At 45.3% G+C, this 14,142-nt stretch overlaps 1 protein-coding gene and 1 non-coding gene across 47 annotated transcripts in view; one reads left to right on the top strand and one right to left on the bottom strand.

Annotated features, from left to right (window-relative positions):
- Positions 1-7,643: 7,643 nt before the first annotated feature.
- Positions 7,644-14,142, bottom strand: part of ablim1b (actin binding LIM protein 1b) — a 56,588-nt gene continuing 50,089 nt past the window's right edge. For 29 of the 46 annotated variants that reach the window (XM_028989832.1, XM_028989833.1, XM_028989826.1 and 26 more), the window contains 10 exons: positions 14,006-14,053; positions 12,754-12,900; positions 12,342-12,427; positions 12,123-12,240; positions 11,335-11,399; positions 11,200-11,254; positions 11,054-11,061; positions 10,300-10,374; positions 8,832-8,912; positions 7,644-8,727 (listed from right to left, as the gene is read on the bottom strand). In XM_028989832.1, coding sequence (XP_028845665.1) covers positions 8,614-8,727; positions 8,832-8,912; positions 10,300-10,374; positions 11,054-11,061; positions 11,200-11,254; positions 11,335-11,399; positions 12,123-12,240; positions 12,342-12,427; positions 12,754-12,900; positions 14,006-14,053 — 797 coding nt within the window. In that variant the 3' untranslated portion in view covers positions 7,644-8,613. Of the gene's footprint in view, positions 8,728-8,831; positions 8,913-10,299; positions 10,375-11,053; positions 11,062-11,199; positions 11,255-11,334; positions 11,400-12,122; positions 12,241-12,341; positions 12,428-12,753; positions 12,901-13,492; positions 14,054-14,142 lie in introns of those variants that run through there. The other 17 variants (XM_028989817.1, XM_028989836.1, XM_028989835.1 and 14 more) reach the window with 6 other exon arrangements.
- LOC114796272 (U6atac minor spliceosomal RNA) lies at positions 11,421-11,541 on the top strand. Its single transcript, XR_003750663.1, has one exon. It is a non-coding gene; the product is annotated as a U6atac minor spliceosomal RNA (small nuclear RNA).

Below are 14,142 nucleotides of genomic sequence, written 5' to 3' on the forward strand. Positions count from 1 at the left end.
CCTGGAGAGGGGAAGCGTTTCTCGTCTGCAGCGCGGCCCCCGGGGGCCCCTGGGAGTGGAGTGACCCGGAGAAGGAAGGGCAGGAATGCGGATTCGGTGAGCGGGGAAAATAGGCCTGGAGACAAGAACATGGATGATAGACAACACGCTGACCCCCCCACCCCCCCCAGTTATTTCTTTTAGTAAGAAAAGAACTTTCAATCAGCGACCAGTTAATTAGGTCCACCGTCCATATAGCCACAGGCTCACCAGGTACCCACAGTCCCATTCAACTAATGGTCAGGGTGGTAGTAGCCTAGTGGGTAACACACTCGCCTATGAACCAGAAGACCCGGGTTCGAATCCCACTTACTGCCATTGTGTCCCTGAGCAAGACACTTACAATCAGTAGTTACAGGGACAGTCTCCCTGGAGAAACTTAGGGTTAAGTCGCTCTGGATAAGGGCGTCTGATAAATGCTGTAAATGTAAATGTATGTAAATGGTCAGCCTCAGCAGGACTTTTTTGGATTTTTACACATCAGCGTGGCATTGTCTTCTGACCGATGATGGTAGGGATGAAAGAAGATGAAAGACAAGTCTCTAGGTTTACACAGACAGGACGAGGCTCCAACATCATTGTCTCTTTGTGAGACGCTTTGAGGGTGACACTGGCCGTGGCATTTCACATGACAGGAGTGACATGTCGTGGACGTAATAACAGCAGCTGGGTCTGCCTCGCTTCCATCCTCGTGAATGCTGTTCTTGTCTGGACACGTGAGTGCGTCATAAAGGATGCCGCTGCATGTTTTTCAGGAATCCCTGACGGGTTCAGTTGCGTCGTCGGCCACATCATGTTTTGACTGATCTCCTGAGATCTCCTGAGATAACGGCGAGAGGATTTCTCCACCTGAAAAAAAATAAAAATAAATCCTCTCTGCTGAGAACCGCTTCAGGCAAATAGTGATGGACGGGATTCTGGCAATCTGACAGGGAGAAAAATTATTCCATTTTCCCACTCATAGTGCAGTCCAGGAAAAACAGCACCAACCCTGAGAAACTGGTTCCTTTGTTCTAGGCCTTTGTGGTCGTTACAGCGATACCCAGAGTCTGTGGTCACTCCTTCAACAAGCTACAAGGTCAGCAGGTCCGGCTGCATATCTGTCTGTCTTCAAACCTCACGAAAAAAGAGTGGGTGGGATCTGGTGACCAATTTACACTCACTTTCCATAACCACTTAGTCCTGTTACTCCTGAGACACTGGACGCAGGGCGGGGCAGATACCCATCTCCCCACCCCCCCTCCCACACACACACACACACCTGTAGACAAAGTGAAGTGATTGTCACATGTGATACACAGCAGCACAGCACACGGTGCACACAGTGAAATTTGTCCTCTGCATTTATCCCATCACCCTGAGTGAGCAGTGGGCAGCCATGACAGGCGCCCGGGGAGCAGTGTGTGGGGACGGTGCTTTGCTCAGTGGCACCTTGGCGGATCGGGATTCAAAGTGGCAACCTTCTGTTTACGGGGCTGCTTCCTGAACCGCTAGCGGACCGATAATGGGAAATTTGCCATCCCATAGGTGCCACTAAGGTGCCAAAGAACACACACACACGCACACTGCTACATGGGCGCCTTCCATGGCTGCCCACTGCTCACTAAGGCGATGGGTTCAATGTAGAGGACACATTTCGCTTTGTGCACTGCGTTCTGTGCTGCTGCGACAATCACAATGACAATCTTTCATTGTCACTTTCACTAAAGTTACATTACAGTGAATGGGCTTAAGCGTCTAACGATTTACCCACTGCTTTCAAACACATTCACTATTGTCAGATATTGGCAGAAATGTGAAGTGTCTGCTTGCATGTTAGGCAGGGAGAATTAACTACCCCCCCCCAGCCCGTTTCTAACGCCAAGAAGATGAACTTCTATACACTCCACTTACCCTCATTGTAACAACATTTCCAGTTACGCTTGCATATTTTAACACACACAAACACACACACAGCAGTAACTTTTCATTTGCAGCCTACAAACACAGGAACTGGAACTGGTGGGTTCTAGTTTTGGTTCTTTTTTTTGTTGTTGTTCACTGTGTACAGTGATGACAGTAAAAACTGGTATGGGTGTTTTCTGAAAAACCTTCTGGTTTATTGTAATTCCACTCCGCTTGCTGGGGATCTGTTGAACCTCCCAGGTGAAGGTTATGCATCCGTGTTTGCTTCCCTCATTTTTGACTCAATTTAAGACCGTCCCCGTTTCACAGAATGGCCCAGGTTCTAACAGGAACCATGATGAAACTTTGTATTCTGGACTAGTACTTTGGAAAAGCGTCCATTCTTGGTGAGTGTGAGAACGATGCTTGTCTGAGTCACATGTTCGGAAGAATCCTGACCCCCGGTCCCATGGGGATGCAGAAATTTCCCATCAGAGTTCTGTGCCGGTCTGAGAGAGAAGCGCAGCCGCTGTTTATCTTCTGCACTCCTTCGGCGGGTCAGCTGCTGCTTGTTTTTCGAAGCCACAGTGAGACTCCTGCAACGTTCTGACCACAGCTTCACCGCAGCCTCAGCAGAGGTCAACTGGCACTTTTTATTAAGGTTAAAGCCTTCTTGTGGTTCTAAAGATATCTAAAGATGTCTTACTTTAGAGTGTGGATCACTTTTACTTCATCTTGGAATTACTCTGGTCTGTGGTGCATCCGCTCTTCAATTTCAGCAATTAGCAAGTAACGAAGTAAACGTGTACCTACTGAAGTATTTCCATCCATTTGAAAGGAGGACTAGAGTCAAATTGTGCTTGTTATCTCTCTATCTTTAACTCAAGTGCATAGTTTATGTACTTTATCCACCACTGTGCAATGCAGATTTAGAAGGATGCACCCCCCACCCTGAAAAACAGGTTAAACATAACAACACACATAGGACAGGTCAACACAATGCAACACTGCAAAGGACACTAAAACTAGTTTAGGCCTCGTGGTGAATAGCATTGAAATTGAGATTGGAAATTGATAGGAAATTGAAATTCCTATAATGGCATAGTAGGCCTATTACAGATTAATAATTTTTTTCATGAGCTGGAGGAGGGTAAAACTTAAATAAGATCAAAAATTCATACATTTAGATGAGGTTGTGAAATCATACATTTGCGAGGAAACACTCAGATATTGTGAGGTCATAAATTTGAGAGTATGAAGTCAAATATTTATGAAAATTTAAACAATCAGATTTTTTCCAATTTCCAATAGTGTAAAGTCTCAAATTTGCAAGAAAAATGTTGGATATTCTCTTAGATCATAAAAAGAGTTGAGGGTAGTACGTAAAAAAATCTGTACTGACATTCCAATACTCATATTGCAGAACATTGGGAAATAAGGTTTTTAAGCACTATGTCCATATATTGAGAAGAGCACCATGCAACCCCAGGATGAAATTGAATGATCTCTCCAGAAAAGGTACAATTCGCTTCAGACAGACCTCCTAACCATAGTCTCCTGGCAATGGGACAGAACTGGGACTTTCTCTGGGGCTCCTAACAATGGGACAGCAGTGTATCTGTGGAGGCCTGTGCTCTTCTCCACTTTACAGAAGTACTTCACCCAAAAGATTACTGTACCCTAGTTGCTAATGTCCTAAAACTGGGTAAAAGAACCAGGTTTGGATACAGAATAAGAACTAAAAGAACAAAATGTGAGCTGCTTTACCCGGAAGCCTAATGGTTAGTGAGTCAGTGAGTTTTTTGGGAAGAAGAGATCTTGTTTTGAACGCAGTTGCCTGACTCATGGCTCGCTCCAGCGGATGATGGCGAGCCGGTTGAAGGTGTGGATTAAGGGCTTTTCTCACCACTGCTGTCCTGCTTTTACTCTGGTGAAACAAGGTTTATTTAGGGACGGTCAGGCGAATGGGTTAAACGCATGTAGAAAGACCCCCGACCTTTGGGCTAACGGCGAGTAAAACAAGAGGACGAGGGTGGGAGGGTGGTGACATCATTAGTGACGTTCCTTTAACAGACGGACTAAATAGTTTTGATCTGTGATTAGCACATCATGTGCCTTTCAGAAGGATTCTAAATGGATGCTTTCAGAAAAAATGTGTATCATGTGATGGGGGCGTACAATCCGAGTTTTGACTCGCAGGCTCCTGCAAGGCTTAAGGAATTTCAGGAATTCCTGCCAGCATAAATAAACACATGAAGGGCTTCATATCGAGGTGGTTTTTGCTATCAGGTGAGTTTAATCCAGATAAAGAACTGAAATGGGCAGGTGTGGTACCTTCTTTTCAGCTGACTGTCCGAAGGGGACTTGGACTGGGATCAGCGTTTCCCGACCCTGTTCCCTGAGGACCCCCTGCTATAAAGGGATTTCACTACAACCCACACTGCTTCCTAATGGCCACAGTCCTTATTAGGGTTTTAACAAGCATCTGATCTTAATTAGGAAGGGCTGGAGAGAAATCATTCTGGCAGGAGGCACTGCAGGAGCGAGACCCTGTAAATCCTGGGTGAAACCCAGCCGCCGCTTTCAGAAAATGAAAGCAAAACTGCCAGGTATCAGTGTCAGTGGTCCAGAGCTTGTTGCACAATCAACTTTTTAACAGAGCAGTGACATGGCGGTGTTTTTTACAGGTAATTTCAATGGTAATCTTTATAATTCACAGGCATAAACAATTAGAAGTGACTGTTTGTTAGTTATCTGTATGATGACCCTCCAGGCCCTTTCATATTTCTGACACCCAAACAGTAAATTCTAATGATGTTTTTAGAAACAAAGATTTTAAGTGGGAGGAGCCTGTAGTCATGACTGACATCATCATTCTGGATGATTTTATCCCCTCCTGTCAATACATCACATGCCCAGGTGAAGTGCAGTGTCCATCTCATCCCTTTCTCCTTAATTTCCCTTCATTCTATACTTTCCTACTATCCCTGGTACAAATGTGGCCATGCCCACTAATAGGACCAACATGCAGATTATTCAAGTATTCGGATGAAAGAACAAGTGAACTTGACATTAGTAAACAGAGCCACTTCTTGTAAGGTGGAATCTGATTGGTTACTGAGTTGGTTCCCTGTTTGCTGAGCAGCCTGTGGGAGCTGTGAGGTTCTGCTGTGAAACTCAGTGTCCACATACCTCGTCTGGATGTTAATTAACTGGAACTGGGCTGCGGAGCAGCAGCTCACCGTGTATATTCTCCACCAGCTGATCCGCATCTTGTCTGGGGGAATGTGTGAATGGGTCTCGGACTGCTGGACCGTGTGGTGGGGGTCTACGCACAGGGTGGTCCTCTTACCTCCCCCAAAATCAGTTGTGATGACAGGGTCATATTGTTAGAACTCATGAAGACATGAAGGGGCCATCCGAGCAAAGTCTGCCCCCTGCTGCTGTCTTTGTCATTATCGCTGCTGCGATGCAATGTGGCCGGTCTGTCCTGAACCCCCCATCGAGGAGGGATGAAAAGAGAGGAAGAAAGAGAAGGAGTGGAGACAGTCTTGTCGCCGGCACTGGAAGATACTCGTGCACTGTACCTCGCGGCCGCCGCATGAGCACAAAGAGCATTCCACAGTTGTGACTCAGAGGTCAAAGGTCACCAACTGAGCCACAGTATGAGCACTGGGCCTCAGTAGGAGTCAAGGGACATTTCCCATGTAACACATACACACACGCACACACAGACACTCCTTTACAAAGCCTCTCCTCCGGGCCACCCTGAGGAGAGAAGAAAACGGAAGAAGAGCGAAGATGTGTGGGATGCGAGGGCGGGAACAAACGAGCTTGTTCTGTGTAGGTGAGGACAGGGGCGGAGACTTCTGAAACACTGCAGCACACGCACACGGTGCATCACCATGAAAGCCGCCAGGGAGCAGCCACCTCAGTCATGAGACCGCATGACCACGCCTCACATGAAGGGGTTAATGTTGCAGGTCAAACCACCTGAGGTGTAGCAGTATCACCGACATTGGCCACTTTATTAGGTACACAGAGTGGCACCGAAAGGTCACGGCATATATTTTCTGAAATTCCAAAAGGATAATTGATGCTAATGATGCTCATGGTGCTTGAATTAAAGTGATGACAATCTTCACATTGGGTTTGGTAGCAGACGTCGTCCCAGATGTTCATGTCCCCAACAGGCTTTGGTTAGATGATTCCTGAAGATAGAATAACCCTGTGTATTCTCCAACTGCGCACCGTACACTGCTGAGTCATGAAGGAACATATTTCAGCATCCCAGTCCAAAACGTAATATGATGTGGGAGGGAGTGAAATGAATTCTTCCACACCCATTGTGGGTGGGCGTGTTACAAATTCAAAATACACAAAGCACGTACAGTAAAGACGGGGGTGTTCTTCAGAGCAGCGCCTAAGTGACTGGGGAAAGGAAAATACAGCGGAGGAATGTTTCATTTTTGAAAGTGGATCTGCAAGGCCGACCCCGGCCCAATGTGAGATCATGGTGAACACATGGCGATGAGGCGCGGCGGGACTTCACAAACACTCGCTTTGATGTCCTGCGCATGACAGATGTGTGTGTCAAACACACATACACAAACACGGATAATGTGCTGCTCTTGGGAATTCCCGGGAGTTTCTGAAGAAGAGGATTCAATATTATTCCAGATCTCCCACTGTCCGTACATCATCTCTCCGGAAAACACCCAGACCGGACACTAAATTCTGCTTCCGGGAATCTGGAGGATTTAATAAATAGTTAATAAATAAATGAGATCTTTAATAAAAACCCCTTGTAATCTTTACCATCCGATTTCTGATGGGAGTTTAGGGCTCTGACTACACTGACGGGTGCCATGACAACGGCCCCAGACTAGAGTGAGATTGCAGAGAGCATTGCAACAGTCAGAGGACCCAGAAGGGGAAACACAGAAACGCACAGCTACCAGAATAAATAAAAGCAAGAGAAAGAGAGAGAGCGAGAGTGAGAGATCAGAGCAGCAGGACATAACCACATGTCTGAATACAGAAACGAGGAAGTTTAACAATGATGATTGTCCTCAACGTGGAAACAATGAGGAGATGATAATGAGCTTCTAGAAGTGACATGAATGGGTGTGTGTGTGTGTGTATGTCTGTGTTGTGCATTCCACGTCACAGGCTGCTGCACCCCCAGAATGTGTCTTCTTGCTTCATTGTTGGTGTTAATGGTGCTGTTGGTATGGGTGAATGGCAATAAACACACGCCCCTGCGTTGGCTAAACTCTTTCTGTCTCACAGACACAATCTCACACACCATTAGTTTTAGGGTCTGCAGAATTTGCTGAAGTAACTGTTGCTGTTATCAGAACTTCCAGAGTATCCTGTGGACCAATTCAGTTACAGCGTGTACACGTGACCCACGTTCATTCATTTAACCCAGAGACCTGCTTAGACAAGAAAATTGCACAGGGTATCAGCTATCTACTGGAAGGAGGACATTTAACTTTCTTCACTAGCCAGAGCAGAAAAGGGATTTGGTGTAGAATTCAGTTGAATCGATATTTTAGGAACTGTTCATCTGCTAGGATTCTGTATCCAGCAATGTGCTTTAGAGGAGCTGCAGTTCTGAGACCTCTTGCCTTCAATTCTACTTCTCTGTATTAACTGTATAAAAGTGTTACACCTTTAGTTTTTTTTTTCTTTAATTTGATACGAGCCAAGTGCAATCAGTTCTCAAATTTCAACTTTATTCAAAGTGATATGCTGTCACAATATAATTTCATATTGCAAGATTGGACCAAAACAGAAGTCAAAAAACGTGTATTTTGCGAAAGGATAAAGAAAAAGTGGGGTTAAGACAGACAGAGTGAGAGAGAAAAGGGGGGGAAGACCATCGGAAATAAAAATGAAAGTCGCAGCTCAAGACTGGCCTCTAAAGGCGAAGGCTGGTAGTGTTCGTGGGGCCAAACGAGGACAGGCGTTTTAACAAGCAGAACCTAATCGACTGCTGAAGGTGCGGTGAGACTGAGAGATGGGTGGGAAGGTGTGTTTTGAAGTAACTCTCATAAGACAGCGTGCTATGGCAGCTTCATTAAAGGGTAGGAGCCACAGATGCCACTTTGGTTGTTTCCCGTAATAACGGCTCAGAGAAATAGGCCCGGATGGCCTCATTGAGCCCCCAGAACCCTGTTCTACACACATATACACGGTGGCAACTTCCCCCCATTAATGCACATGAAGGCTCCTCGTTAGGGCCGGCAGCAGCAGGAGCTGGGAGGGGGGGGGTCTGAAGTGGCTCCGCCCGCTGTGCCCTAACTGCCTCTTTAGAGAAGGACCCCCGCCAATACCCCCGGGACCCCCAGGATTAAAGGCATGTTTTACGACAGAAAGATGGGAAGGTGGCAGCTTTGCTTCAAGCCAGAGGTCCCCTGAGTTCCCATCTCTCCTCTGTCCTCTCAAACCCCAGATCCACTGGTTCTTCAACCTAGATTCAAAAAAATTAAATATATATATATATAATCTCATATAAGGGAGGGAAAAGTAATCTTCTTTCTGGGCCAAAAGAAGAGGATGTTGATGTTTTTTCCGTTGTTGTTGTTGTTTACATGTCAGTATGTAAGTGTTAGAAGCGGAAGGAACAGACGAACTTCCATCGTTCCTGGAGTGACTGATAAATTAAACCATGCAGGATGGAGCTTAGAACAGCTTGGCTTTCTTCTTCATGTCGTTGCGTTTCCACAGAGGAAGTCTGTCAAATTCCTGAATCTCCATCCCAAAGATGTCGAAGAAGACCTCAGGGGCCAGGTGGCGCTGCAGAGGGGCGAGAGAAAGAAGAATAAAGAGTAAGAAGTAAGCAAGAGAAATGTGGAGGAACACCAGGAACTTTCACATGCCTGCTCCCAGTGGGAAATTACCTCCAGCCGAGTCCGGTCCACGTCCTTGGGCAGCTTGGCTCTCCCTCTGTTGGTGACAGTGAGCATTTCATATGGGTACACCTTCACAAAGGGAGGGATTGTTGTTGTTATGGAGAGAGCAATGCCAGGCATTCGCCAGTCATAATGAATTTACAGCATCAGCGAGGACTCGGCTCATGTGCAGAGCGATGCATTCACACACACACACACACACACACACAGGGCAGGATGACTGGGGAAAGAGCAGAGGACAGGAAAGGGGACACGCACAGGAATCTGAACATCCATAAGGATGAACCTGATTATAGAATGTGATCACAGTGCTGCACCAGAGGATGGAACTGCTAGTAAAGACAATAAGTTAACAGGAGTCTAAAAAGCTACAGAATTTTCCCTGAATTTTAACTCGTTATCATGACTCAACCAATGTAGCTTTTCTGAGCTGAAAGACCTTGGAATTCCAAAACTCTGATAATCTCAGTGTCCCCCAGTACCCTGCAGGCAGTGTTGAATGAATCCTTCATTCTGCTGCTGACAAATGAATGAAAGAGAAAGACATGCAATAGTTCATAAAAAAAAAAAACAGAGTCTTTCTTTCCACAAGACCTCATAGATCGTGACCATTGAGAGTGCAAATTCTTGAAAATAACTCACTATCTTTGGCCCAATAAGACTATTATTATGGCCCGGTGCTATGAAGCGCTGATAACACACAAACTACAGATCCCACAATGCAGTTCTTCAGTTGCCTTGCTAAACACGAACACTGCACCTGAATCTGTACAGGAGCAGTTTGTAAAAAAAAAATGGTTTGTAAAGCATCTCAAAATTCTTTTTGAGCTTCAAAGTCACCTAAGGGCAGTGTGAACGCAGTGTGTAGGGCACTCAGATTGTCAGCACTGCATTGTGATCTATAATAATAGATCTATAATAAAAAATAAATAAAAAAAAATAGATCTATATACAGTGATCTTGCAGGATAGGGCCAAGTTTGACACATGTAATTTTTGATGTCACTTCTTTCAGTAAACATACAGTATACAAAAAGGATGCTTTCAAAGTTAAGGATCCATCCCAGGCAGAAATACATGTGCAAAACACAGAGCAGTGTGGCCAAAAATGCACAGATTCATCATTGATTGGTATGAAGGACTTGAATCTGCAGGATCCTAGACATCAGAACCTCCCTTCTGGATTTGGTGACATGGCATCCTTGAAGTTAATCCTTTACAGGATCCTTTCTCTTCTTTGAGAAACATCCAAAGAAGGAAATAAAATGATGATGTCACTTCCCTTTCTGATTCAGGGTTTTTGTCTAATGCTCAAGGAGAATAAATGTACTAAGAGCTGAGAAACTGAAATGTGGTTTCTCTACATCTGCATCTCAACGGGGATGAACGGTAAAAACAAAACACATGAACACAAGTAAAAAAATTGAAAAATTATTGCAGAGGTATGAAATACTTGCTTTTGTTTCCAACATATTAGGCATAGACACCCCTCTGTCCATTCTGGTAATGGGAGCCTGGGCATCAGGGTGGGGCTACAGAACACAACAGATACATGCAAAGATGGGGAGCATATAAAAGAAATATAAAAGAATCTGAAAATGAAGAAGGAAAAAATAAGAAACCTGAATCTCCTTCAGCAGGTCTGTGTTTCATCGGTGTATTTGGTGCTGAACCTATACATAAACTCCGCACTTTTCTCAGTCTAGATTTATACGTTCCTAGAATACTGCAGTTTACGAGCATATTGCATACGTAGCAAAAATTTTGTTAATCGATTCTTGCCCTTTTTTGAACGGTGGGTAAATCTGGTGTCCTAATAAGAGAAATTGTGACACACATGTGTGACACATATGTATAATATACAAGCTACAGTAAACTTTTTAGGAATGGTTAAATTCCCCTTTGACTTTAGGCTCTACTCCCTCCCCAGGGTCATTCCAGCTGGGACACAAGCGCAGGGTCAGGGCAGAAGTCGCTCCCAGCTGCTGATATCAGACCAGTACCTCCAGCCCTCAAGCCAAATCTGAACAGTTACAAAATATACATTTGCAGACTGGCTCTGAATCAGCATCCAAGGGCAACCGTTGCCCCACAGACAAGCACAGCAAATGGGGTGTGGTGGGTGTGTGGGGGGTGGGGGGTTCTGTTGCACAGGACACCGGTCACATGGAGCAGGGCAGCACATAACAGCAGGCAGATCTGCTTACGTACCTTAAAATCTACAGACAGAGGAAGAGAAGAGAAGGCAGACAAGTCAGTGCCGAGTACAGATCACAAGTGAGAAAAAGAAACAATTTTTAAATCAGAATGGTCACTTTTCAATCACTTTTCACAAGGAGAAATGTGTAAGTGCTCACCTCTGACCCCTCCACTCACATCTCCATAGCTGTTATAATGTGAGAACTCAGTAGGCTGTGAACACAGGGATAAATAAATACATTTATTGAACATATATATATATAATATTACATACACACACACACTTCTCTTACTCGATGGAGACCATTGCGTCCATATGCAGGCAGTGAAGACGTCTTTGTGGTGGGAGAGTTGGGATCTGTAGATACACACATCAGATGTGTTGTATGAAAGGAGATCCCTTCCATCCCTTGACAAGGATGGAAGAGGCCCTTGTGGCCTTCAACACACATATTGTTAAGGCATTGCCATCTACTTTGTGGCATCTCTAACCAAGTTTTGGGGCAATGGAGGCCTAGCAGGTAAGGAAGCAGACCCGTAATCAGAAAGTTGCCGTTTCGAATCCCAATCCACCAAGGTGCCACTAAGGTGCCCCCTGCTCACTTAAGTTAAAAGCAGAGGACACATTTTGTTGTGTGTACCGTGTGCTATTCTGTGTTTCACAATGACAATCACTTCACTTTCACATTACTTTCAGATTTAGGTAAAGCATTTCTGCTCAGTTCTCTCCTTAAAATGTGGACCTTGAGTCCAGGAAGTGAATTTAAGTAAGATTGGTCATCTCTCACTGGGGATCTGGAAAGACAGAAGGACCCCCCAAACACACACACCCCAGTCTCAACAGCCTTCATTTCTCTTTTTATTATGCCAATACTGTGACGTGTCCAGGAACAGGGAACAGGAATACAGAATATCTTTACTGTCATTGTAACAAGTACAACGAAATTAGGTGCAGTCCCTGAGAGTCGTTGTACTTGAAAGTGCAGCCCCTGTCCTGCAGGTGGAGCTCGTGAGTCTGTCTAATATCCACCTTCACATTTACTCATTCACACATACTGAGAAAGTCAGTGCAGTACTGTACCTGCAGTGCAGTTGGAGTACTGGGGGTCATAGCGCTGGGTGGAGCGTCCATATCTCTCTCTGTTCAGCTCCTTCTCCATTTCCTCTTTCAGGATGAGCTTCCCCAGGCCTGACTGGATCTGAAGCCAGAGAAGAGAGAGATATGGATGTGTAGATGCAGAGTGTGTGTGTGTGTGTGTGTGTGTGTGTGTGTGTGTGTGTGTGTCTGTTTAAAACAGACCTTGCTAAGGTGCTCCTCCTGCAGCTGTCTACGCTTCTGTTGTTCCTCATCTTCCTCGTCCCTCAGACGACTCCGCCCATCTGATCCTGTCAGGGACCATTGACAGGCTATCAGTCAAAAAATGGCCACTAAAATCTATTTAAAATATATCAATCAACAAATTAATTAATAAATATACAACCTTGATAAAAAAAAGTTATTCTTTGATTCATAATATTAATTGTGAATAATTGTGAATTCATTGTGCATACCTAAAATATAACACATAACAAGCATGAAGATACGGTTCAAATGGGAAATCAAACAAATGACCAGTGCTGTGACCACAGTGACCCCGGGAATTCAGTCAGCGTGTGTGCTAGCCTACATCAGCTAGGTGGGCAGTCCCACTGGGCCCATGGGAGGAGCCTACCTAGTGCGGCGAGGGAGGGAGGGCAGGGCCAGTGGTCTGTCTCAATCTTTGGCGTTTCATTCGGCCTGGGCGCGTGAGCAGCGGGGAACTTGGCGGATTTGATGATGTCATCAGCAGACTTGCTTTGGGCTGCCATGGCAGCTGGATCTGGATTGGTGTTGTGAGGGGGGAACTAGGCGATCAGTGATTGGCTGATAAACGGCTACAGGTTCAGGGCTGGCCAGGGAGAAGCGCAACATTTCTGACAGGCCTGACTGACAGATACTGGCTAAAGGTGCTGAATCGAGAGCAGGAGTAACTGCTTCAAAAGAAAAAAACTATTCTGCTCCTTGAAACACCACGGCTCCAGTCCTAAATGAGGTGTACGTTGTTGTGCAGCTTCCCTTGACCAGCACTGTACCGAACGAAAGCAAAGAGAGACTCGGTGTAGTGCGGAGCATATAGAGTCAGGTTTTAGTTGGCGTTAAAGAGGGATTAATACGATTGAATGTTGAACACAAGAGGCCATTTGATGAAACTCCGAGGGTCAGGTAAACTGGTGAAACATGCTACATGCACCGGCAGAAAGCCACAACCCACAATTATTAGACCTAGTTCGAAGTCCAGGCAACAGAGAAGGTGTGAAACGTTATGCTGGAATTTCTGTTATCTCTGTGATTTTTTCGCAGAAGGAAATTCAGGGCCAAAAGAAGGGTCAAAAGTTGACTAAAGAGAGAAGAACTTATAAATATATACTTACACATAAATGTGAGATGGTCACGGGCACATATTAATGAGATCACACACACACACACACAATCAAATCTGATGGTGAGACTGTACACACTGACACAGACATCATGGACCCCACATGAAGGCGTGGTACAATATGCAACATAACAACACACACACAAATTCTATAAACCTTTCAGTTGGCGGTAACATGCCTAATCTGGCAACATGAAGTGCTCACAGCTGCTGCATTCATACTCATTACTTTGTGGTCATTTTACTACCACAGTCAAAAATTACACATGCATGATGTATATGAATATAAAAATAGCAAAAGCTTCATCGCATCGAACTGATCTGTGAATTTAGAGAATCGTTTCACTTTCAGCATTTATTCACAAAGACACCTCTGGGCAGGTAAATGTAAGTGGGTTGAGGCCATGCAGTGGGATGAGGATGTACCCTGCTGTAGTACAGGTGAGGTGTGCAGGAGGGGTTACTGTTACTGTTGGGCGTGTGGGCGGGGCTGAAACCTCCGTACCGTGCTGCCTGTAGATCGGCGGTTTCCTGTACATGTTCATTCCTTGGTCTGAAACACAGTGAAGGGAGACATGAGTTGGGCCGGAGTGGACGCAGGAGTTACCGCCACAGATTATGGAGTGGGAGACACGGCGGTGA

This window comes from Denticeps clupeoides, chromosome 8 (assembly GCF_900700375.1).
Source record: "Denticeps clupeoides chromosome 8, fDenClu1.1, whole genome shotgun sequence".
Classification (NCBI taxonomy): domain Eukaryota; kingdom Metazoa; phylum Chordata; class Actinopteri; order Clupeiformes; family Denticipitidae; genus Denticeps; species Denticeps clupeoides.